The sequence below is a fragment of the Panthera pardus genome, unplaced genomic scaffold, assembly GCF_024362965.1.
Source record: "Panthera pardus isolate Hobbes unplaced genomic scaffold, ASM2436296v1 HiC_scaffold_7, whole genome shotgun sequence".
Classification (NCBI taxonomy): Eukaryota; Metazoa; Chordata; class Mammalia; order Carnivora; family Felidae; genus Panthera; species Panthera pardus.
In genome coordinates this window covers 18,267,205-18,291,633 of record NW_026527002.1, presented here as the reverse complement: position 1 = coordinate 18,291,633, position 24,429 = coordinate 18,267,205, and the positions used below count along the sequence as shown (strand labels likewise).

Sequence of the window (24,429 nt, the reverse complement as noted above, 5' to 3'; positions counted from 1 at the left end):
ATTGATTGAGTCACTCTAATTATTAGAAATATTTTTCTTATTGTAGAGCCAAACTCTAACCCTCTTTCTACTCACTGACTCTACTTTTGCTTCCTGGGAGTAGAGGGACACCCTCTTCATCATGATAGACCTGGCCCACCAATATCTGAACATAGCTAATATGTCCCTTCTGCCTTCCAAACTATAGAACATCATTGCTTTTGACCATTCATCCTATGGCTTGGTTTCAGAAACCTGCAAGATCCTGGAAGATCTTCTCTGGACCTTCTCCAGTTTGTCAGGGTCTCTCTTAATATGTAACATCTCCAGAAGTGAACACAACCATTCAGATATGAGTGGGCAAATAAATCATATAGATGCCAAAAGATCGTATTAGCACATTTATGGCAATCCCATCTTACAACTAATTCCAAGTGCCCCTATAGTACAAGCACCTATATCATTTTCCTCTATCCTCTACTTAAATAGTCTGACTTTTGAATCATTTAATCCAGATAGGTATCATAGCAAACTCCCAAACCTGTCGCTAATATACAAATACATTACGTATAAGTCATTACCATAAGTTCCCATTACCTCATAGCTCCTGGTCAAATTTCAGAATAAGATTTAACTTCTTTGAGGTCTACACTTTTCTTTTTATTTTTTAAATTTTTTTTAACATTTATTTATTTTTGAGAGACAGAGAGAGACAGAGCATGAGCAGGGAAGGGCGGAGAGAGGGAGACACAGAATCTGAAGCAGGCTCCAGGCTCCAAGCGGTCAGCACAGAGCCCGACACGGGGCTAGAACTCACAAATCACAAGATCATAACCTAGGCTGAAGTCAGATGTTCAACCGACTGAGCCACCCACACCCCCCTGAGGTCAACACTTTTCATAAATAACCCAAAGTATCCGTTTAATTACCTATTAATGACATTTTATGGGGTAATGACATCAAGCCCAACCATCTTGTTATGCTCCAAAGTCCATCTCACAATATAAATATAATATCACTCATATTCTATTTTACTAAATCATATTGGGATGAGATGTCTTTAATATTTAATAGCAAGCTTTAAGAATCAGTACAGGGGCGGGGCGCCTGGGTGGCTCAGTCAGCTAAGCGTCCAACTTTCGCTCAGGTCATGATCTCGCAGTTTGTGGGTTTGAGCCCCACATCAGGCTCTGTCCTGACATCTCAGAGCCTGGATCCTGCTTCAGATCCTGTGTCTCCCTTCTCTCTCTGCCCCTCCTCCACTTGTGCTCTCTCTCTCTCTCTCTCTCTCTCTCAAAAATAAATAAACATTAAAAAAGAATTAGTACAGTATCTGCCTTTACCATCTTCTATCATAGTAATCTACTATCATCACATGAAATCTCTTCAGTGAATAATTACTTAATTCCCAGAGAAGTGCTTATGTACTTAAAGGAATCTATGTCAAATGTATACATTTGTCTAACAAACTCATTCTAAAAGAAAGGTTTATAGCATTTCTCTTTATACCATCTGTATCTCTTAGCTAATAATAATAAAAAAAAAAACCTGATGCTCTTGATTTACCATGATTGAATCTGTGCATTATTTCTTTTTTTTAAATTTTTTAATGTTTTATTTTATATTTGAGAGAGTAGGAGACAAAGACAGAGAGCAAGCAGGGGAGGTGCAGAGAGATGGAGACAGAATCCGAAGCAGGCTCCAGGCTCTGAGCTATCAGCACAGAGACTGATGTGGGGTTCGAACTCATGAGCAGTGAGATCATAATCTGAGCCAAAGTCAGATGCTTAACTGAGCCAATTAGGCGCTCCAAATCTGTGCATTATTTCTGTGACTATAGCAGCTAGAAATCATTAAGAATTTTTCAACCACAGGTACATATGATATTATCAATATTCAAGAAAATTTGGCCAAGTGTATATATACAGTCTCCCGTATAGTCATGATATGTTTCTCACTTCAAATCCATCCCACCTACAAGTAGACACTTAATATATGTCTCTTTCTAAAATGATGTGGCATTTTCCCCCTCACATACATGATAAATCTGCCTTTCTCTGTAGTAAAAAAAAAAAATCTCATGACTTCACCTTTAAAGCAAATGAAATTTATGGTATTTTGAAATTATGTGTAATTTTTTTTTTCATTTACCTAGAAATACCAGGAGAGTTTCCGGGGTTAGTGATAAAGAAGCCAAGCTACAAAACTCACAGGAGAAATTGAAATAAAGTACGGCTATGAGCATCAGACTGCTAGGTAAGAGTCAAGAGCACAAGAGTCTATCAAAATGACAATGTCAGACAAGTGAACTAGAAAATAAAAAATGTGGAAGCAATAAAACAAGCCAGGCATATCGTCAGAAGAGAGCAAAGCCTCTAGGGCACTGATCTCAAATTTTAGAGTTTGGGGGACACACTTGATGGGCTTCTTAAAATCCTCAGGTTCCCTGGCACTACTCTCAGAGATTGAACCTGAGTGAATCTGGCGTGGGTCCCAAACCATTCCAACAAATGCTGACGCATGTGGTATTCTCTCGACACTCTAAGCAAAAGTGCTTTGGAGGCTTTGAGTACCTGAGTCCAGGTGCTCAAGCGCACAGTATAGCAAGCCTGCTGACATGGAGATAAAGGTGAGCACAGATCTCTGCCCAGGTCACAGTTACACCTGTGATGTATTTCATCACTGGTGAATATTCATTATAAACCTGCATAATGTTACATGACCTGTTAGTATTTTATCTTTTATCTAGCATTACTGATGCCAACTTTTAAATCTAGATGTCTATTTTTTGACAAATCCATATTTAGTCATTGAACAGCCATGTACGATAAATGCTTTTCTCTAGATGAATGCTAAAGTCAGGTTTTCAACATTTCTACAACATGCCAGGCAATGTGTTAAACACTTTTCTCCTGGTATCAATCTGTAGCAAGTTGGCTTCTCTGTTCCTGAAGTTTTACAAAGACAGAGAGAGAGAGAGAGAGAGAGAGAGAGAGGGAGGGAGAGAGAAGGGGAGAAGGGGAGGAAGGGAGGAAGGGAGGAAGGGAGGAGAGGAGGAAGGGACGAAAGGAGGAAGGAATGAACGGGGAGGGAGGGTGGGAAAGATGTACACTTAATTAAATCAGCTTTGTACACTGTTTCATAGGTCATCATGTAGATGTTTGAAGGCAGAAAATTATTTTATTGTGAAAAAAAGCTGAAAAAGTCTAACTATAGAAATACTGTTACAAAGCCTGAATTTCATGTGACTGTGAAAAAAGTACCGCCCATGAAAATAAGCTACTTTAACAGTACTGTGCTATATCACAGTCATAAACTAATATTTGAGAGGTAAGGTGTAAAAGAATTATTTTTAAAAAGTAAGAGGGCTTGCATAAATCATTAATTTGAACTACTTTAAAGCCATTACACATATTATAATATGTATATGTACAAATTAATGCAGATACTTTTAAATAATGTGTTTACCCATACTATTCAGAGTTCTGTTGTCTTAGCAATCCCTTAAAAAAAACTAAACAAAATAATGTACTTTTATCATCTAGATGATTTATCGTTTTTAATGTGCATTTCCACTTAGGAAGCTACATTTGTCATGTAAAATCATGCTTTCGATGAATTGTGTCTATAGAATTAAATACAGCAAAACCCTAGCAATGAAGTTACATGGATGGTTCTAACCCTGACTGCTTTTATTAGATCAGGAAAGGAAAGGTGGCTGACGGTTCAAGGTGAGAAGTAACCATAAGTGAATACCTGTGACCAGGGGTGGGAGTCTACTCATCTCGTCCTTCTCATTCCAAAAGCTTCTCTCTTTCTACTCCAACCTGTGGTAACTTACCTCATCCTTTGTCCTTCACCATGGCCCCCAACAGTGCAAAAGTGAAATACAGTGAGGGAAGCCCACCCGCATCTGCCCTTAGACAAAAGAAACAGAACCTGCACTATGGAAACCCCTTCACAAAGACTGAATTTCAAACAACTCTACAGTGCTCAACTCTAATATGAGGAAGTAAAAACTCCCCCATGGTATACATTTGAGAACCATAAGCCAAAACTGGATGCTAAAGAGGATAAGAGATCATCAAAGAAGCATAAAAATGAAACAAATAACAGAACCGGGTCAGAATCACTGCCACTATCCAAAAGGGCCAAAAGTATTAAAAAATAGTGAGAAGCCACTGATAATGAATACATAACTATCATATAATTATATCTGCATTTAATTACCACCCAACCCACTATGCATCAGACACTGCCCTAGATGCTGTAAACTCAGACCTTGAGACATGACCTCTGTTCCCAAGAAGCCCATATACTAGTGGAAGAAACAGATATGCAAACACAGAATTAAATGCAGTGTGATCACTGCAATCACCACACATTAATAAAATGCGAGTTGGTGTGAGTTAACAGTGATGATTATCAGGGAGAGCTGTATGTTTATGATTATGTATGTTTATAATTAATTTTATAGTTCATTCCATGTTGTGGTTTTAGGCTTCAATCATTCTTCACTGTCAACTTGATGGAGTACACTATTTAAATACCACTTTCCAATATGGTGAAGAGATCAGTCTGAAACGGATAGAGCAAACAATGACTTAAGTCATTAAGAGCAGGACCTGGAGGCAATCTGTGTCCGCAACATTGCTCACCAATGGCTCCCCTTCTCAACGTGTGTGCCTCATGGTACAAGAACCAGCAAGAAAATAATAACAATTCAGAATCTAATGTGTTAAAAGTTGAATAATTTTGATTCTACAATTTGAGGTATATAATCAGCTGTCAATTAGATAGCCAGCATACATGAAAAACTATTAAATGTCAAAGCACCATTAAAGAATTTGATGTGTAAATAGGATGAATTTTCATAGGTGGGCACTTGTTAGATGCCAAAGCATGCTTTCAGAAAATGACAAGAGCCAGAAAAGACAGAAGCATGTACATTTATTTTATGGCTCCTTTTCTAATTGCTAGTGTTTCTTCAAACGTTAAAATCATGACTTATGAAACACTGCAATAATAAAACAATCCCTATCCTCTGAATAAACGCAATAAAAATATCATCACTAAACTGTTATCTGGACCGTTTGAAAGCATAAATCTTTTCATGTTAACAAGTTCTCTTAATATGTTATATAAGGGTTCATTACTGATTCTTTGCAGCAATGAGGTGGCAAAAACCATTATAAAATGAAACTATTCATAATTATCTGACCCAATCATCGGCTCTCCCTGCTTAACACCAGAGTCTACCTCATTCATCATGTCAACTAAATGTTGAATGTCAGTATCAGAAAAACACAGACTGCAGAGAGAAGGGCATAAACTTAGCAAAGATGAAAGATGACAGGAGGGCTTGAAACTTCCCCAATCATATGCAAAGCACTGACAGATGATAATTTAGCAGAGCTAGACCCATTCATGGTGGAAGAAAAGAAAAGTGACAAGAATGACAACTAGATGGGTGTTTCAAAAGAGAGTGGTTTCAACATCAAAGGAGTGTCTTGAGAAAATTAATGAAGCATTTGAATATTCTTTCAAAAACTCTTTTAAAAATACTAGAAAAGTTAAACATTAAGTGAAGACTATCACATCATGTAATCACATAATGTCGTAAGATGTATTCCCCCACCCCTCAAGAGTCAGCATTTGATTCACTCTTTCTGAGATACAGTTTATTAACAGAAGTTATTAGCCAAATTATGTCATATATATTAGATAAAACAAATTAATAACATAAACTTTCATTTAACCAAAATGAAGTCCCAATCAGACGTCCCCCCCACTCCCACTTAGGAAATTCTGCTCCCCTTTCTACGTAGATTCACTTTCAATGGTCTTTTTCCCAAACCACTTATCCTTAAGAATCAAGTCTGCTTCAAGACAGTAGACAAATGTGTATCTACGAAATCACCTTACAGAGAAGATGAAAGAAACAGGTCTCATCACAACCTCTGTTAGACTCACACTCATAAAATAAGAGAACATGACTTGAAGTCAATACACTGTCAGACACAAACTTAGTCAAACGTAAAGCAGCAACAGGTGATTTTAAAATGGTCTTGTACCATTATATTTCTCCATGTAAAAAGGTAATCAAGAGGTGTCAAATTTCTATTCTGATTGTTTTTACTTCCTAAAACACAATAATTATTTTGATCTTATTTTTCCCAACACCTTCATATATTAATAATTCTCCCCCTTATCTTTTAATATATATTTTTTTCAGATTTAAGAGATCTATCCCAAACAGGCCTATGAAGAATGTAAAGCTAAACTACCAAATGACATAATGCTGATTGATACTCCCTTGTTGACAAAGTCCATTTTGACTCCAAAGATTACAGTGATCATTACACTATCAATCAGTCAAAAAGCCCACCAACATCAAGAACGGTTCTGTTCTATGGAATGAATCAGTGGCTCTGCTTAAACAGCTAATAAACTTCCTTCCCAACCACACTGATCACTGTCCTACAATTACTTTCAGTAGAATATCCCGTGGAATGTTTTGAATGTAAGATAAGACATAAAACTGAGATATAATAAATTATGCTAATAAAAGGTAATTAAATATGAACAATTAACCCACAGATCTTCTGTGGTGTCTGTCACTACATAAATGCTGACAAAAACCTAATTTTTATAATCAATTTACTTAAAAAAAATTTTAATGTTTATTTTTGACAGAAAGAGAGAGAGATTTGTGTGTATGTGTGTGTGAGAGAGAGAGAAAGAGAGCAGGGTTGGGGCAAAGAGACAGGGAGACAGAAAATCCAAAGCGGGCTCTGCACTGACAGCAGCAAGCCAGATGTGGGGCTCAAATTTACGAAACCAGGAGATCATGACCTGAGCTGAAGTTGGATGCTCAGCAAACTGAGCCACCCAGGTGCCCCATACAATCAATTTATTTTTAAAGGGCAAGCAACCAACTTAATCTAGATAATAATTTTAATTTTTTAAAACAAATTTTGTGTAATGTTTATTTAATTATTTTGAGAGAGAGAGAGCATGAGCTGGGGAGAGACGGAGAGAGAAGGAGAGAGAGAATCCCAAACAGGCTCCACACTGTCAGCACAGAGCCCAACATGGGGCTCAATCCCATGAACTGTGAGATCATGACCTGAGCTACAATCAGGAGTCCAATGCTTAACCAACTGAGCCACCCAGGTGCCCCACAAATTAGCTACATTTTTATCTGATGGGTATAAATAATATTACATGGTGCCAAGGAATATAGGCTTTAGAACCAGTCTGTTTATTTTCGTACTAAACTTTGCCATCCGTTAGTCATAAGAACTTGAGTAAGTTATATAGCCTCATTTTGAAAATCTGTGTAATGGGGATTATAATACCTCAGCAAACTATTTAAGACTCACCAAGATTGCATACAATGGAAGATCAGCATTTCCTCAAAAGTAAAGTGGGTGACTGGCAATCAAGGACCTCTGTCCTCCCCTAAGCAAATTTAGCCAGGCAAGTTAGAGGAATCCTAGATCTTGATCTTGAATCTTGAGTGACATAATATAAGGGTGGAAAAAATTATTAGAGCCTATCCATTTTAGCTAAGGCATTGAAGGTCCTGCCTGACAGCTTTGGCTGCCTAGACACCCTTGAGAATATAGCTTTTCTTTTGATCCTGTGAATGACCCCATATCCTTTAAATTAATTTTTCTTTTAGTTTCTGTTGCTTGGAACTATCTAACCTTAACTGGAGTGATATAACACCTTCAGTAGACAGGTGCATATATTAGACAAACGGGAATTTCTCAAGGGTAAAACCCTACCACTGAACCAGAGCTTTAAAATACTACTTATTTGCATAGCATTTTACAGTAGTCAAAGCACTTCCACTTATTTCATTTGACTCTTGCACTAACCCACACGGCACTAACCTCTCTCATGAGAGGTTTGATGCATTATCCCCAAACCAAGGGTTAGAGTCCAGTCTAACAGTGAACAACAACCAGGTCTTTTCACTCTGTCATCTGATTTGGGAGTCATAAATTTCAATCACTTATTTGCCTAACATAAAGGAATGTAATGATAATTTATAATGCAAAATACTAGATAGGCAAGATACCTGACAGATTTTACTATAAAAAGTCTTCATTTGATTAATGGGAAAATAAGACCCTGGAAAATTAAGTGACTTATTTGAAATAAATAATCCACCTCAAGTGGAAATAGTGCAAACTCATGGTGTATCAGACTCGGAGCCCATTCAAGAAATTTTGGTCACTGGAGAAAGAGTGGCATCTCTAAGGTGGTCCTAAAAGACCTGAGGAAGCTCAGGGAAGGAGCTGGACAGGTTTCCCAACTTCAGCTCAAGGCTCCTCACCTCAAAAGCTCTTTAAGGATCTCTGTGTTCTCTAGCTGACATGCCACCTGACATCTGCCCTTGGCCCTGTCCTAACCCCACTAGAGCCACTCGAAACAAACACAAAGCTGTCTGCAAGCTGAGCAGTAATCCTTGTTTGCAATTCAGAGAAAGCTCTTTAACCATTCCCCTTCCCTCCCAGAACCTGCATTCATCTTGCACAATTGTGTCCCTTTGTCCTGTGTTACCTTGGGAATCCTACCCGCAGTTTCTCCTAAACTTCCCGGAAGGAACCAGACTTGAGTACTATGACCCCTTTCCCACTCTCTCCGAGGTGGTGGACTGAGATGGGGAATCAGGTTCTAATCACAAGTTGCCAACCAGTTGGCTGTGCCTTCCTCCAACGTGCATTCCCTCAAGACCCCAAAACCTCCCAAAGCACCTATGGCTGTGTCTTACGCAATCATTTTCAAATCCTGCTCCAGTAGAATTTATGTTGCTGCCCTCTTAGGAACCCAACATTCGTATTATCTCCTCTGTGCATGCTGGAACTGTAGTCATTTCTGATTTCCTGCAGCCTGTTTTCTGTCCTGATGCCCCATTTCCTTCTTACACTCCAACTGTTTGTTATAAATATAGCAAGGCTGGTGACACTGAGGCACCCACTGCTATGGGCTGTATATGACACATTATGGTCCACACATATTCTTCCTTTGAGCAACTTGCATGTTCAGTGCAAGAAATATCAATGCTTTTTCAGGAATCTCTTATTCCTGCAGTAGACTCAATTTTTAGGATATACATGAGGAGAGAAAAAATGACAGATTCCATTTCCCTAGAGTACCAAGAAGAATCTGTGAAGTTTTGTTTTGGTAAAAGGCCTGGCAGATAGCAATGAGAAACCCTCCAATTCAAAGCAAGTTCAGTTTTTCTTCTAATGCTCAATTGACAACAGAATGACAAAAGTAAACTTCAGTCCATTTTTCTCATCCCAGCAGGACAACCGCTCCCCAGGAAAGGAATTATCATCATGAATCAACACTAAAACACACAACCATTTTAATTGACTGAAATAAGTAGCATTCATGCTGACACGGGAGGTCACCCTGGACACTTGAAATGAAAGAATATAGATGAGGAGAAAGACTAAATCTCAGCTAGCATTTGAAAAGTTTCATGGTGAAAAGTGGATAAATAAGAGAATTCCCAGAGGTCACTGTTTGAGGCTTCCTTGCAAATCTGAATAGACAATTTTAGATCTAAACAGAAATCAACATATCGAAGATACGAAAAAAACCAGTCAATTATTAAAGCCTTTATCTTTATCTTTAGATAAAAAGCAATGTACTGAAATTTGTGTAATATAGTATTTGACTGGAAACATTTTAAATCTTCTTTATGCCTTTAAAAATTATACTAATTGCTTACTTTATAATAACAAATTATCCTAGTTGAAAGAAAGCTCATGTTCATCTCAATTAAGGCAATTTAAAGACAAAATTTTAGTTTATTCTTTATACGGCACTAAAATAATACGGGGCTCCAACCCCATGAAATGATGGGGATTCAAAGTTACTATAGACGAAAACGTATTACAGATTCTGAATATCACTCTTTTGCCTTTTTATCATCTAAAAAAATCTTTCTCTAATTAATCATAAATCAGTAAAACTTTTTGTCTTCAGTGGACCTGAAAAATCACATAATAGTTCTTTCATTTTAGAAATGAGGAAATTCAAGTTTAGAGAGATTAAGTGGGCTTACAATGAAATCCATCACCATACACCTAATTTAGAATCTGAAAATAACAGTATCACAGAACACGTATGGAGCGGAACCCCCTTCTTAACTCTCTCCAGGATTCAAGCTATGTACTTGTTGACCAAAGGCAGTCAGGAAAAAGGATAATCGAGATGCACAAATACTGAAATACCAAAGCTTATAACCCACACAGTGTTGGGTGGCTCTATCACAAAGCTTTCAGGCTGTCACTAAGTCAATTAACTGCCGCTTTATGGATATTTAAAAATAATAATGACAGCACTTTTCAGAAATGGTTACAGCCCTCTGGCATTATCTGTGAAAATGACCATTTATGGTTCAATCCAATGTCAACAATTCTATTCACAGTATTAAGACATAACAAAACTATTTTAAGCTCCATTGTTGAGTAGAGTGAATGTACCTCCCAGCCTTCAATGTGAGACTGCCACTCCTCCAAAACTTCTAACTTCTCCATCTGCCTCTTGGCCTCGTTTATGTTGGAACAGACGGCTTTCATGGCTTGGAGGGCTTCCATTACTGCTGCGTAGTCACTGTGTTTCCTTGGAGTCCGCTTCAGCAACTCCTGTTTATACACAAAAAACAAATCGCCCTTTGATCTTCTGCTTTCTGGTACAGCAGGTTCAGACTGACCAGGAAATGAAAACTGCAAAGATCGTGAGAGCCACTTTCAGAAGTGACATCACAAACTCCACTAGGATTAAGATCAGAAATAAAAGGTTGAATCAATGAATGTGCATTACCCCTAATACACATTTGGCAGTGATTTTAATTTTTTCCTTAAAGTTATTGTCTTTAAAAACTAAATTAGACTTCTCCTTTCAAACTGTCAAATATCTCACCTGCAGCATGAAATGTTTTATAAGTTTGACCTCTGCTCCAACCAGAAATATAACTTTACATATTTTCCTCAAGTCTTTAACAGAATAGTAAGCCCAAAATTTCAGAAATAATTTAAATGCCTTATTTTCTAATAAATTTTTGAGAAGCTATAAAAACATGCTATACATAAAGCAAAAATTTTAAATAATGTCTTACACTCCAGCAAAATAAATGATGTGTAAATTCCACAATACTCCATCATTAAAGGGGAAATTTATGCTGTTTTCACCAATAACTTGGGTTCATTCTCTGTAATGAATGAATTGCCATATGCCTCTCAATAATTTTCTTTTTGTTTTTGTTTTTTGGGTTTTTTTTGGCATTTTATGGTTTTTTTCCATTCAGGATATCAGAACAAGAGTAATCTTTAATCTTTTAAATATATTAAAAGGTCTTGTTTGTTTTTTAGGAGCACAAAATTAAACATCTTCACCCACTGTCTAGACAGTTGTAACCACATTGCTTTTTAATTAGTCATTTGTTTCTTTACTACAGTTGCCATCATCATGTAACTAACACAATTACAGAAATCCTAAGGCAAGTCTTTTAAAAGAATTCTCTTAATTCTTAACATACAGTGGGAAAGTATGCAGTTGTTATATTCTCCTGGGGTCTGTTATTGTTGAAAATTTTGCCATAAACTTTGACCCTGCATTCAATATGTTCACACTCTGTTCTGCAGAGCTAGCACCAAAAGAATACACATTACATCACTCCCAAGACAAGATTTAAAAAGTTATGCTGGAACACAAATCCATGGAAGAGACATGCTGGCTTCTCTAGAAATTCTAAAGTGCAGAAGTATTTGTAAATTATGTGAAGTGGTCAAGTCAGTCCGCAGGCTATGATTTGGGGCCCCATGCAACTGTGCCCAATGAGTACCTGTGGAACTGAGAATTTAGATAATGTAAAATAGCAAGATGAATGACTAGTAATAATCTCTGTCAGTTACTTTCCATGAGCCTTGTGCTGATTTCAAGTTCCACAAATAAGACCAATATATCTTTTCTTTAACACACAGCCTAATCCCTAATGTCTTTCTGAGTAAATAAAATCATCCAAAATCAAAGAGATTATCAGCACAATAGTACAACAAAGAAAACCACCAACACCAACATACCTACTACACAAGTAAATAGTTCTTCACGTTTCTTTGCGAAGACAATCATCCAAAGAAGGGGAAACATGACATCTTTTCACTCCTTGAAGGTACCGCGAGTTATTTATCTTCCTAAGCAAGGATGTGTCCATGATTCCATCTTTTGAGAGGTCAGATCAACCAACCCTAACCAGCAGCCATCCGTAACCAGAAGTGATTTAGAACAACTACTTGGCATGGCGTATTTCTCTTAATATCACTATCCCTTCTGACTCTTAAACAAATGCCTACATTCCAAAGCCAGGTCCAGGGATAGCTGAAGTGATCTGGGTCACCACAATAGGCATCTAAAAGGACTCTCACAAAGATAAGTCACCTTTGCACCAATCCTCCCACCTTCTGAGGACCACACCAAAGCTCTGCATAACTGGAGATCCCCATGTTACCTTCTCTCTAGGGCTTCATTGAGCAACTTCAATGGACTTTGTTTTTTTATAAGGAGAAATTGTTTTCAAAGAAATTGTACACAAAACCCCAATTTATGCAACTAACAGAAGTTGTAGTTAAAAAAAAGGTATTTTTAGGGACACCCAGGTGGCTCAGTTGGCTAAGCATCCAACTCTTGATTTTGGCTCAGGTCATGATCTCACAGTTTATGAGATCAAGCCCCACATTGGGCTCTATGCTGATGGCATGGAGCCTGCTTGGGATTCTCTCTCTCTCTCTCTCTCTCTCTCTCTCTCTTTCTCTCTCTCTCTCAAAATAAATAAATTTTAAAAATGTATTTTTAGTTAAAATTCCTTACATTTATTTCTCAAAGAGTTAATCAATAAGAACACCAGTTAATATATGCATAGCATTTTGGAGTATTTTTAAAATTTAGATAGCAAGTAGTGATTAATATATTAAAATAAATCAGAAACAAATATATATGAGTAGTAATAGCTAATATATATGGAATACATACTGTGTTAAATGATTTGCCTAAAATAGTTCAACTATTGTTACTATGTAATCCCTTTTCGATATGCATATATATGTATACACAATATATGGATACGCATATCCATATACACATTCTTGTAGATACATGCTATAATTTCATCATAATTATTCCTATTTCATAAATAAAAACCCAAGGCTTTAAGAGGTTAGATTATGTGTTCAGTACACAGCTAGTAAGCAGAATACTTAGGATTTGAACTCAGAACTCATGTGCTCAACCACCATCCCAAACTGCATCCTGATGTTGTAGTTGTAGTTCCTGATGTTGTACCTCCAAAAGCATCATTTTCAGAATTGCCATACAAATCTATTCACATACTTTAATACTACAAATAATTAGGACATTATAGTATGTTTTTCAGAATAAAACTTTGGGTCATTATAATGAGGCAATGGACCTACAACCATTAATGGGGCATGTCCTGTCTTCCAGAGGTAGTGTTTGCTTATCACTGTCATTCCTATCATTTATTGTCCCATGTGACCCACACCATTCCCTGTAATATAGATTTAAATACCAAGCTCTGAAATTATGTAACTTTGACTTTAACTTCATTAGTATCAAGAAGTCATCATTTTTAGGGACTATCAAATCATATGCCCACAGTGGATTTACTTAAGATAAAGAACCCTGTACATAAAGTGCTATATAAACTGGTCATAAGGTACTTAATGGATTATCTTGAAACTAACGCATTAACTCTAAATAAAACTCAAACAAATATATTTTCTACAAGGAGCAAAGTCTATAAAGTAGTCTACAAAGTCTCTTTTGCCAAAAGATCTGTTTCCTACTCCATATATATGTGACAAAATAGCCATTTTCCCCCAATAACTATGATCTGCCTTTTCTTTAGAAAGTCAGATTATTTAGGGGTGCCTGCATGGTTCAGTCAGTTGAGTGCCCAACTCTTGATTTTGGCTCAGGTCACGATCTCAGTTTTGAGATTGAGCCCCGTATCGGGCTCCACACTGGGCATGGAGCCTGTTGGAGATTCTCTCTCTCTCTCCCTCTCTCCCTCTCTCTCTCTCTCTCTCCCTCTGCCCTTATCCCCCACTCATGTGCTTGGTCTCAAAAAAAAAAAAAAAAAAGAAATTAAGAAAGAAAGAAAACAAAACAAAAGTCAGATTATTTAAAAGAAAAACCTTTTAAATACCATCTGCAAAATATGCAGATACAAGGAAAATTCTACAGTGAAATAAACACATAAAATACCTTCAAAAGGAGAGGATACTTGCAAATTCTTTGTATCGGTGTTACTAAATATCCTTCCAGGGGAACATCTGTGTTCTTCCGTCCTCCGAGTAGCATACAGTTCTGAAGTGGAAATAAAAACAATTAATTACACTTTTTAAAGTCAAAGCTGTGACACGATCTTCTATCATAAAATTTTCTGCTGAAACTTTGTCAAAGCTTATCTCTACATAGCTTCTTTCTCAGAGATGAGCCCATGCAATCACAAATAACATTTACAGAAGACAAAAACAAATACTTCACATTTCATATTGGTTATAGAAACCAAAATGTGTTTTGAATACATATCTTGGAAATTAATTTATATATATTTTTCTGAGTATGAAGTCTGAAGACAAATAGGATAGACATGGAGGAATGAAGGAATGGATGGATGGGTGAGTGGATGGGTGGATGAATGGATGGATGGAGGGATGAATGGATTGATGGGTGAATAAATAATAGGTAGACAGACACAAGTATACATAGAGATCAATCCTGCTTATAAAGGGAGTTGTGTTGTAGTTGAGTCATGGTGTGGTGTTGTGTTGTAAAGAGCAGGCCTAGAGACAATTGGGTTCTACACATGCTCTGCCACTGACTAGTGATGTAACTTGGGCTGATTTCAGAATGCTAGTTTTCCTGTCTGTAAACTTGGCATGTTTTCAACCAGTGATTGCTAAGTCACTGTTAGCTATACTACCTCACCAATGACACTGGCCAGCCAGTCGCAGAGGAGGTCAGATATGATCTCCAGAGAGGCAAGAGGAATGGGACATTCTCAAAATTAGCAATCAGAGGAAGATGAAAGGGAAGAGGAAATCAACTCTGATTTAAAAAAAAAAAAGCCTATAGCCTCTTAAGCATCTGGTCTTTATTTAATGGTTTAAGTATCAATACCAAAAGAAAAAAAAAAAGATTTGAAATTGATGCCAAAACCTGTTTCTGCAGCGTCTATCAGAGTAACTGGCATAGAGAAAACAGGCATAAATATGTAATGAAGGGAGAAAAGGGCCCCTCAAATATCTATTATCATTTAGCTACCTTTATACTACCATTTTAAAACTACTGTCCTGTATTCATCGAGAAGACAGACCAAGTGCCGAGCAGGAAAGGATGAAAAGGAAAGACTGAGGGTAACAGCAGAACCCCCTGCCCGCTGTCATGAACAACTTGGCTTTAGCTCCAATTGGTGTATTCAAGTCAGCACAACTAATGCCATGACTTTAACTTCCCCCAGACAGTTTAGAAGTCAGAACAGCAAATAAGTGTTCTGACTCAAGCATGCTCTTGGAGGGGCTTCATCCCCTATTACAATCAGTTTATCAAAATATTGTTTCCAACTCTATTGGAATGGACAAATGGAACTCTATTGGCATGACATTGTCCCCAGAGCAATTGTATGAAACACAACTATGTACATCTCACTAGATTTCCAGTGATGTCAGTATTCCAGTAGGAGTTAGCATTCCTATAAATGTGGCCACCCCCTTTTCCTAGCTCTGGGTTGAAGTACCTTAAGAAACTCATGACTGCCTAACGCACTTTTATTTCCTTGTCTATTTGTACTGTACGGATTAGGAACTGTCTTCATAATAGCAGGGGTTGGTTGCCACTTTTGACTGGCTTATGAAAGCCAGCTCTCTTCTAACATATACACAAAGAATGTCTCCTAAATGAGCTCCCAGAGATTTCCCTGATAAAACTTACTGAGGTGGCAGCATATTCAAGTGCCCCAAATAATACCATCAACAAATCTGTAAACTCTTACCTGTTTTTCAAAGGATAATTACTATTATCTTCATTTTATGGATATGGAACATGACACCAGTGATGTAATGAATTTCCTAAAGTCATTCAGATAATTAGTGGCCACTCAGTGCCAGGGCAAGAATTATAAAAAAGTCAGGTTTCCTACCAGACTATGGCTGTAGAATCATCTAAAACCAGAACTCTTGAGAATTTTCTGGTGTGGCTTGACACAATTCAAACAATAAACTAGACCAATGTGAACAAAGAGTCAACTGCGCTGAGAACAGAATGGATTTAGTAAGATAGCAGAGTTCTAACACTTTATAAAGAGCCCTAAGATTTCAGTGGCATAGGACTCTTAAAAAGAACGGCTAACTTATAAGACATAAAACTGGGTAGAGATATCAGCTGCACAGCCAAGAGTCACGAAAGAGTCACAGGTTCTCAAATTAAGTCAAGGAAAGTTACTAAAAACAAAACAAAACAAAAATAACCAACTTTAGGAAATAGACTTGATAAATCACGATTTGTAAGAACATACTGTTGTAAGAGCAAACACTTCCCTGCTAAAAAACTTAAAAAATGTAGTTTAAAAAAGCCAACAAAGGAAGTAAAACAGTATACCAAGGAAGGTAAAAGAGGAACAAAGGAACAATAACAACACCACACATATAGAAAAAACAATAAAATGGTACATATCAACAAATAATATCAATAATTACATTGAAGGTCAATGAACTGAACATCTCCAATCAAAAGGCAGAGATTGTCAGACTGGATAAAAAAGCAAGATCTGACCATATACTGTTTCTCAGAGGCATGTTTTTGATTTAAAGACACAAATATCTTGTTAAGTCAAATAACGGAAGAAGATATAACATACAAACAGTATGAGAGCTGTCATGGCTATAATAATATCAGGCAAAATAGATTTTAAGAAAAGAAATACCGCTAGGGAGAAAGAAAAACATTTTATGATAAGTAGAAATACAAATGCAAGCACTTTAAATGAATACATATTTAAAAACAGGGCCCCAAAACATATAAAACAGAAACTGACATAATTGAAAGGAAAATAGACAATTTAATAATTATACCCGTAGATTTCAATATCCCACCCTCAGTAATTGACTGAACACCTAAAGGAAAGGACTACAAACATAAATGACCTAACATTTAAAATTTTTTTAATGTTTATTTATTTTTGAGAGTGGAAGAGAGACAAAGCATGAGTGGGGAGGAGCAGAGAAAGAGAGAGGCACAGAACCTGAAGCAGGCTCCAGGGTCTGTGCTGACAGCAAAGAGCCCGATGCGGGGCTCGAACTCATGAACCATGAGATCATGACCTGAGCCGAAGTTGGATGACACTTAACCGACTGAGTCACCCAGGCGCCCCAAATGACCTGACACTTATAGAACATTCCACCCAAAAGCAGCAGAATATGCCATTTTTAAGCACACATGGAACATACAGAGAAAAAAAGAAATTCCAGGACAGACCATATGCTAAGCTATAAAAATGTCTTCATGAATTTAAAAGGATTTAAATGGTTTAAGTATGTTCTCTAACCAGAATGGAATTAAATTTAAAAAAATCAACTACAGGAAGATATTTGAAAAATTCCCATACTGGGAAATAAAATAACAGAATGGTAAAACTGTGATGATTCTAAGATTTTACCCTAGCTGCAAGCTAAAAAGTTAACTTGCCACATATTTATGGATGCTAGAAGAACACATAAAACTCCTAGGACAGCGATATAGGACCTTTTTTTTTTCTTCTTTACAACAATACCAGGAGCCAGAGAATCACTATTTTGGGGCCAGTTTCCCAAGCCCCAGCTCCCACATGCAAGACAAAGAAGACCAGATGACCCATGCACATGTATAACACGAGGGGGAGACCTGAGGCTATGAAACATGCATCTCTTATGATGGCAGCAGGCATCACTGCCCACTGCTGAGGACAAAGAGACTATCTCTACCTTCTGCGGCTGTTCATGGTACAAACATCTTTTAAAAGATAGGCCCAAACAAAGGCAGTCAGTTCCATTGCTCAGAAAATGTGCAGAAACACAAGTTCCATGCAGAATTATCCCCCAAGACAAACTTCTAAATAAAGAACAGACTAGGGATGCCTGGGTGGCTCAGTCAGTTAAGCCAGGTCATGATCTCACGGCTCGGGAGTTCAAGCCCCAGCCACAGACTCCTCACTGACAGTGCAGAGCCTGCTTGGGTTCTCCTTCTCCCTCTCTCTCTGCCCCTCCCCTGTTCATATGTTCGCATGCTTTCTCTCTCTCAAGAATAAATAAAATTTTTAGAAAACTTAAAAAAGACTAAAGATATTACAAAGGAAACTAGACATTTTCAAAAACTGAGTAATAAAAACATGTGTCAAAATTTATGGAATCAAACTAAAGCAGTGTACAGGGCAAAATTCTTAGCTTTAAACACCTGTATTAGAAAAGGCAAAAAGGTCACAATAAAAAACTCTCAACCAACTACGAATATAATGGAACTTCCTCAACCTGAGGACATCTATGAAGAAACCTACAGCTAACATACTTAATGATGAAAAACTGAATGATTTCCCCCTATAATCAGAAACAAGGCAGAAGTATCTGTTCTAAACACTTTTATTCAACAATATACTGGTTCTAACCAGTCAGTGCAAAAAGCCAGGTTTTGGGTGGGGGGGGTGGGAATCCATATTGAAAAGGAAAAGTAAAACTGTCTTTACTCTCAGATGACATGATCCAATATGTAAAATATCTTAAAGAATCTACAAAAAAAAAAAACTACTAGAACTAACACATGACTTTAAACCACAAGATACAAAAATATACATAGAGCAAAACTAAATAACAGTTAAACGTTTATGTGGCAGCAATGAACAATCCAAAAATGAAATTAAGACAATTCCAATCACAACAGCATCAAAAAGAGTAAAATACTTGGGAATTAACTTAACAAAGTAAGTATAAGACCTGAATACAGATTTCTCAAATATAACAAAAACATGTTCATATGGACAAAATTTAATAAGTTGGACTTCAAAAAAATGTCAGACTTTTGGTTTTCAAGAGATAATATTTTTTAAATGAACAAACCACACTGGTAAGAAACATTTACAAATTACATATCAGATATAGGAGCTGTATCCAAAATAAAAAACAATTATAGCTCAATATAAGGGAAACATCTCAACTTAAAAATGAACATAAGATTTGAATAAGCATTTCACCAAACAGGATATGTGGATTGCTAACAAGAACATGAAAGCATGCTTGATATCATTGGTCATGAGAGAAATGCAAATAAAAATCACCTTCAGATAAACTACACATCCACTAGCACAGCTATAATTGGAACTGGTAATACCATGTATTGGCAAAGACAGAAACCGCAGTTCTCATACATTGCTGGTGGATATGGCACAGCCACTTTGGCAGCTTCTTAAAGTTAAACATAAACTTACTATGACCTAGCAATTCCACTCTTAGCATCTACCCAAGAGAATGAAAATATCCAGATGAAGACTTGTACATGTATGTTCATAACAGCATTGTTTACAATAGCCCAAACTGAATTTCCTGGCTTTTCTATACTAACAAATATCTCTCTCTGAAATGATGTCTCACATGTAGTATCTTCGAGGTCCATCGTTAATCACAGTCATCTGTTCACCCAATGGTCACATATTGGCAAGTGGATAAACAAAATATGGTATATCCATACAACAGAACACTATTCAGTAATAAAAATGAATGGAATATGTATATATGCTTCAACAAGGATGAATCTCAAAAGCATTTTACTCAGTAAAAGAAGTCAGCTATAAAAAACATTACATTGTAGGATTCCATTGATATGCAATATCTAGAAAAGGGAAATCTATGGAGACGGAAATTAAACCAATAACTGCCTGGAGCTAATGGTGGTTGTGGAGATGGGCTGTAAACAGGCATGAGGGACTTTCCGGGGTGCTGGGAATCTCTAAAAGTGGGTAATGGGACAGATGCCCCACTCTACAATTTGCTGAATATTACTGAATTGAACACTTACAGTGTGTTCCTCCCCGGCAATTAAGTTGCCCAAATTATTGCCAAAATATGCATTTATTTGTGCTATTGTAAAGAAATTAAATAAAGTGAATAAGGAATGCACATAGGAGAAAAGTCAATCTTTAAATGTCTTTTACACCGTACCCATGATGTGTTTCCTTCCTGTGACTGCCCTACTTATAGCTCCCTTAGCAGAAGTAAATGAAACCCTACAGAGTTGAGGGATATAAAAGCAATGATGAACTCTAGCATAAATGTTTTCCTCGCTAGGAACCTGTGGTTCTCACAAACAATTCATAGTCAACCAGGAGAAGGTATTATCAACGTTTTCCCATCCATACGCTACTGCCAAGTCTCACTTCTTACGTTTATCAAAGGACTCTAGCCTCCTAGCCTGGATGTGTTTAAAGCATTGCCCCACAAGTAGTTTTTATACTACACTTGTGCTAGCCCTTGGCTCTTAGTGAGCCTATCAACAAATCACAGCATGTGGTAACACTTAAATATATACTTACCAAAAGAAATGTGCGGATTGTTCTTATTTTGTTAAGTTCAAGAAGCAATTTTTGGGCCTTCTCATGGTTACTACAGTATTCATCATAGATACGAAACTTGTCTTTCTGTGAATTTGAGTAAGGATAAGTTAGAGTCATTTTATTAGCCATTTTAAGATACTAACTCTGTGTGATGTTTATGAACAAACTTATAGTGTTTACTATATTTTGGGAGCTCTACTGTGTGTATATATATAAATACATTCTATTCATTGATTTTCTCTGACCCATAAAGAATAGCCTAAGGAAAAGGATAGGTTATATTAACCAGAGTCCAATATGATGTATGCAATAAGAAGTAAATGAACTAAATGGTAGCAATTACAGAGAAGAGAGTACTTAGCTTTACTGAGAGGACTCAGGTATAGCTTTAAAAAGAAAAAAAAAATAGTATCTGTGCAAGGTCCAGGGAGATGAATCCATCATTCCCAGGCAGGGAGAGAGAAGGAAGCTTTTGGGATAGAGGGAAAAGCATGTGCCAGATTATATAGGAATAAAGAAACGTAGTACCCTGCGGTTCATATGCACCAATCTGGACAGTCGTGTTTAAGAGGGACACAGACAAACAGGAAAATACTCAGCAACAGGTGACTAAGATAACAAGTGATGATGGACTGTGAAGACACTACGTATGAGAGGTCAGTTCAAAAAGAGGTATTTGTTAGTATAGTAAGGAAATGGTAGCTACTTTCAGATAGCTGTTTTATTGTAAAGGATTTACAACTCTAAACATAAAACTAGGACCACTGGGTAGAAACTGCAAGGGCACTGATGGGCAGTGGGTAGGCAGATTCAAGATTAACATAAAGATTTTTTCTTTTTTTTTTTTTTTTTGGTCTTTTAAAAAAATTTTTTTTTTAATTTACATCCAAATTAGTTAGCATATAGTGTGCAACAATGATTTCAGGAGTAGATTCCTTAGTTCCGCTTACCCATTTATCCCATCCCTCCTCCCACAACCCCTCCCATAACCCTCAGTTTGTTCTCCATATTTATGAGTCTCTTCTGTTTTGTCCCCCTCCCTGTTTTTATATTATTTTTGTTTCCCTTCCCTTATGTTCATCTGTTTTGTCTCTTAAAGTCCTCATATGAGTGAAGTTATATGATTTTTTTCTCTAATTTCACTTAGCATAATACCCTCCAGTTCCATCCACATAGTTGCAAAGCATAAAGATTTTCTAATGGTTAGAGCTGTCACTGAAAGTGGTCGAGCAGAAAAAAATGTAAACAACCTTCATATTTGCTACAAAGGGATACTGTCAAAAAGGGAGTCTTTTCACCATCATGATCTCTAAGTATCCTTCCATCACTAGATTTTTCTCCAAGTGGCCATGATTCGTATCTATCAAAGCAGTACCAATAAGAGGAAGACACAGAAAATGTGTTGATCTATATTAGAATAGGAGTATATCCTCTAAAATTTCAAAGACAGGCATCTGGAAAGCAACACTGAGTGTTATTTTATACAGCCAGTAGAAAATGTATTGAATTACTTATTTCAAGAGATGATATGACCCAGAATGAAACAAGCTTCAGAAATAGTTGAGTAAATTCACAGATGACAGATTCATAGTGTGTTACTGAGGAAATGGATGTCAGAGTGCAAGATTCCCATGTGCAGGACTGGACTGAAAGAGCAAATACTCCAGCTGGCAGAAGATTTGAATTCTTTCATGAAAAGGAACAGTCTGGATTAAGTGGACACAAACATGCGTGGTTTCCAGTCATGCCCAAGGAAAGCACAGCTTGATCTTGCTATGTCCAAGGAGCTTCTCCTTTTAATATCATTATCTTTATGAAATATATCCTGATTATTAAAAAAACATATGCAGAGTCTGCTCACTACATATAGAAATATAGATCTAGAAACTACATATGGTTACCTTTATAAAAGTTAAATAGGAATAAAAACGTGTTTTTAATGTTTATTTTTGACAAAGAGAGAGACAGAGCACAAGTGGGGGAAGGGCAGAGAGAGAAGCAGACACAGAATCCGAAGCAGGCTCCAGGCTCCGAGCTGTCAGCACAGAGACTGACATAGGGCTCAAACTGACGAGCTGTGAATCATGACCTGAGCTGAAGTCTGATGGTTAACTGACTAAGCCACCCAGGCGCCCCAAAGGTTAAATAGAAATAAAAATAAACAAAAACTGGGGCATCTGGGTGGCTCAGTTGGTTAAGCATCTGACTCTTGGTTTTGGTTCAGGTCATGATCTCATGGTCTGTGGGCTCGAGTCCCACGTTGGGCTCTGCACTGACAGTGCAGAACCTGCTTGGGATTCTCTCTCTCTCCCTCTCTCTGCTTGTGCTCTCTCTTTCTCTCAAAAATAAATAAACTTTAAAAAAAGAAATAAAAATAAACAAAAATTGATTTCTTTGACAAAACACTTTGATATTTTTAAATAAAACATTAATTATATGACATTTTGATACATAAATGGATTCAGATTGGTATTCTGAAAATAAGCATCAGTGGAATATATATATATAGCAGTACTATTTTTATTTTTAGTATGAATGCCCTCAGTTCTAAAAACAATTTTCATTTTCAGGTGACTTTTTACTTTGCAAATTGATTGCACAAATAATTTCAACTGCCGTGTCCAGAGGGATGGAAATGATCACACAATCATGACGTATGATTCGAAACACCAGAATACTGACTGGCTATTCTTCTGTACGGCTCAGTACAACCTTCTGAGGAACCATCCTTGGGAAAAACTCAGATTCAGGCATATGTGTACCTAGAGTGAATAGGTTTGTCCACCCGCAGGTTTGTCACCAGTCGATTAAAAAGGGAACATTCTGACTAACAAAAGGCTCATCACGCCATTATAAGAGTAAGGATTTTCTGCCTCAAAAGGGAAATGCTCTATGTTTGAGAGAAACATAAAAATCCATTCATTATGAACAGCCTGAATATTCATTAGAATTCAAAGCTACAGAGCATGCGAAGAACTAACTTGTTGGGGAAAAGAAAAGGCTGTTTATTCTTCACTGAATAAAATGGATGATGTGAGGCCCTCACCCCTTTCTGGCTCTAAGTGGAAGATTTCATTGGCCTTAAAAGACCCCAAACTTTTGGTGTCACATTTTGCTTCTAATGCTGAATTCCCACATTCCCTTGTGCCAAACGCTAGACCTTAAAATCTAGGGGGAAAGAGCTTTTAAAATAAACAGAAATTTATCCTACAAAGTGAAGAAAGCAGGTTCCCACTTCTTGCTGAGCATTAGGTTCTGGATGTAGGCATTCTTCCACGACTTTTAAAAATTCCTTATGTACTGCAAGGATATCTTCAATGTTTGAGAACAGCATCTGCAAATACATGTAAGTGCAATAGTGAAGCAGGTTAAAAACAAAAACAACTAAAAAAAACCCAAACAAACAAAACAAAAAAACCAAAAAAAACACACCAGTCCGTAAGAGTACAGTATTCTATTTCCAAGCTGAAAACTTCAGGGCATAGCAAGCCAGTCAGCAGAGTGCCAATTTTGTCTGGACATCCTCTCCACCCCCACACAACTCTGGGAATCAGGAACCTATTCCTGGCTCTCAGGAAAAGCCTAAGTGACTAAATCCAAGCAGGACAGTCCCCACCCTATTAGCGAAAATGGGCGGCAGGTAAAATTGTGCAGGCGGATTTGCTGGCAGGCTGTGTGGGACAAGGGTTTCTTTGCTCTCTAGAAAGGCATCCTGGAATGGACCGCCCTTTTCCCCCCTCTGGAAAGGTGCTGTGTCTGGAAGTGACAGC

General features: G+C 37.2%; 1 protein-coding gene across 5 annotated transcripts in view; it reads right to left on the bottom strand.

Moving 5' to 3' along the window:
- PREX2 (phosphatidylinositol-3,4,5-trisphosphate dependent Rac exchange factor 2) overlaps positions 1-24,429 on the bottom strand; it is a 292,133-nt gene that overhangs the window by 197,039 nt on the left and 70,665 nt on the right. For all 5 annotated transcript variants that reach the window (XR_008419975.1, XR_008419974.1, XR_008419973.1 and 2 more), the window contains exons 3-6: positions 23,871-23,993; positions 20,639-20,743; positions 14,290-14,391; positions 10,491-10,652 (exon numbers count right to left, since the gene is read on the bottom strand). Coding sequence is in view for 2 of the 5 variants with exons in the window: in XM_019453224.2 (XP_019308769.1) it covers positions 10,491-10,652; positions 14,290-14,391; positions 20,639-20,743; positions 23,871-23,993 (492 nt within the window). In the remaining 3 variants the exon portion in view is untranslated. The remainder of the gene's footprint in view (positions 1-10,490; positions 10,653-14,289; positions 14,392-20,638; positions 20,744-23,870; positions 23,994-24,429) is intronic.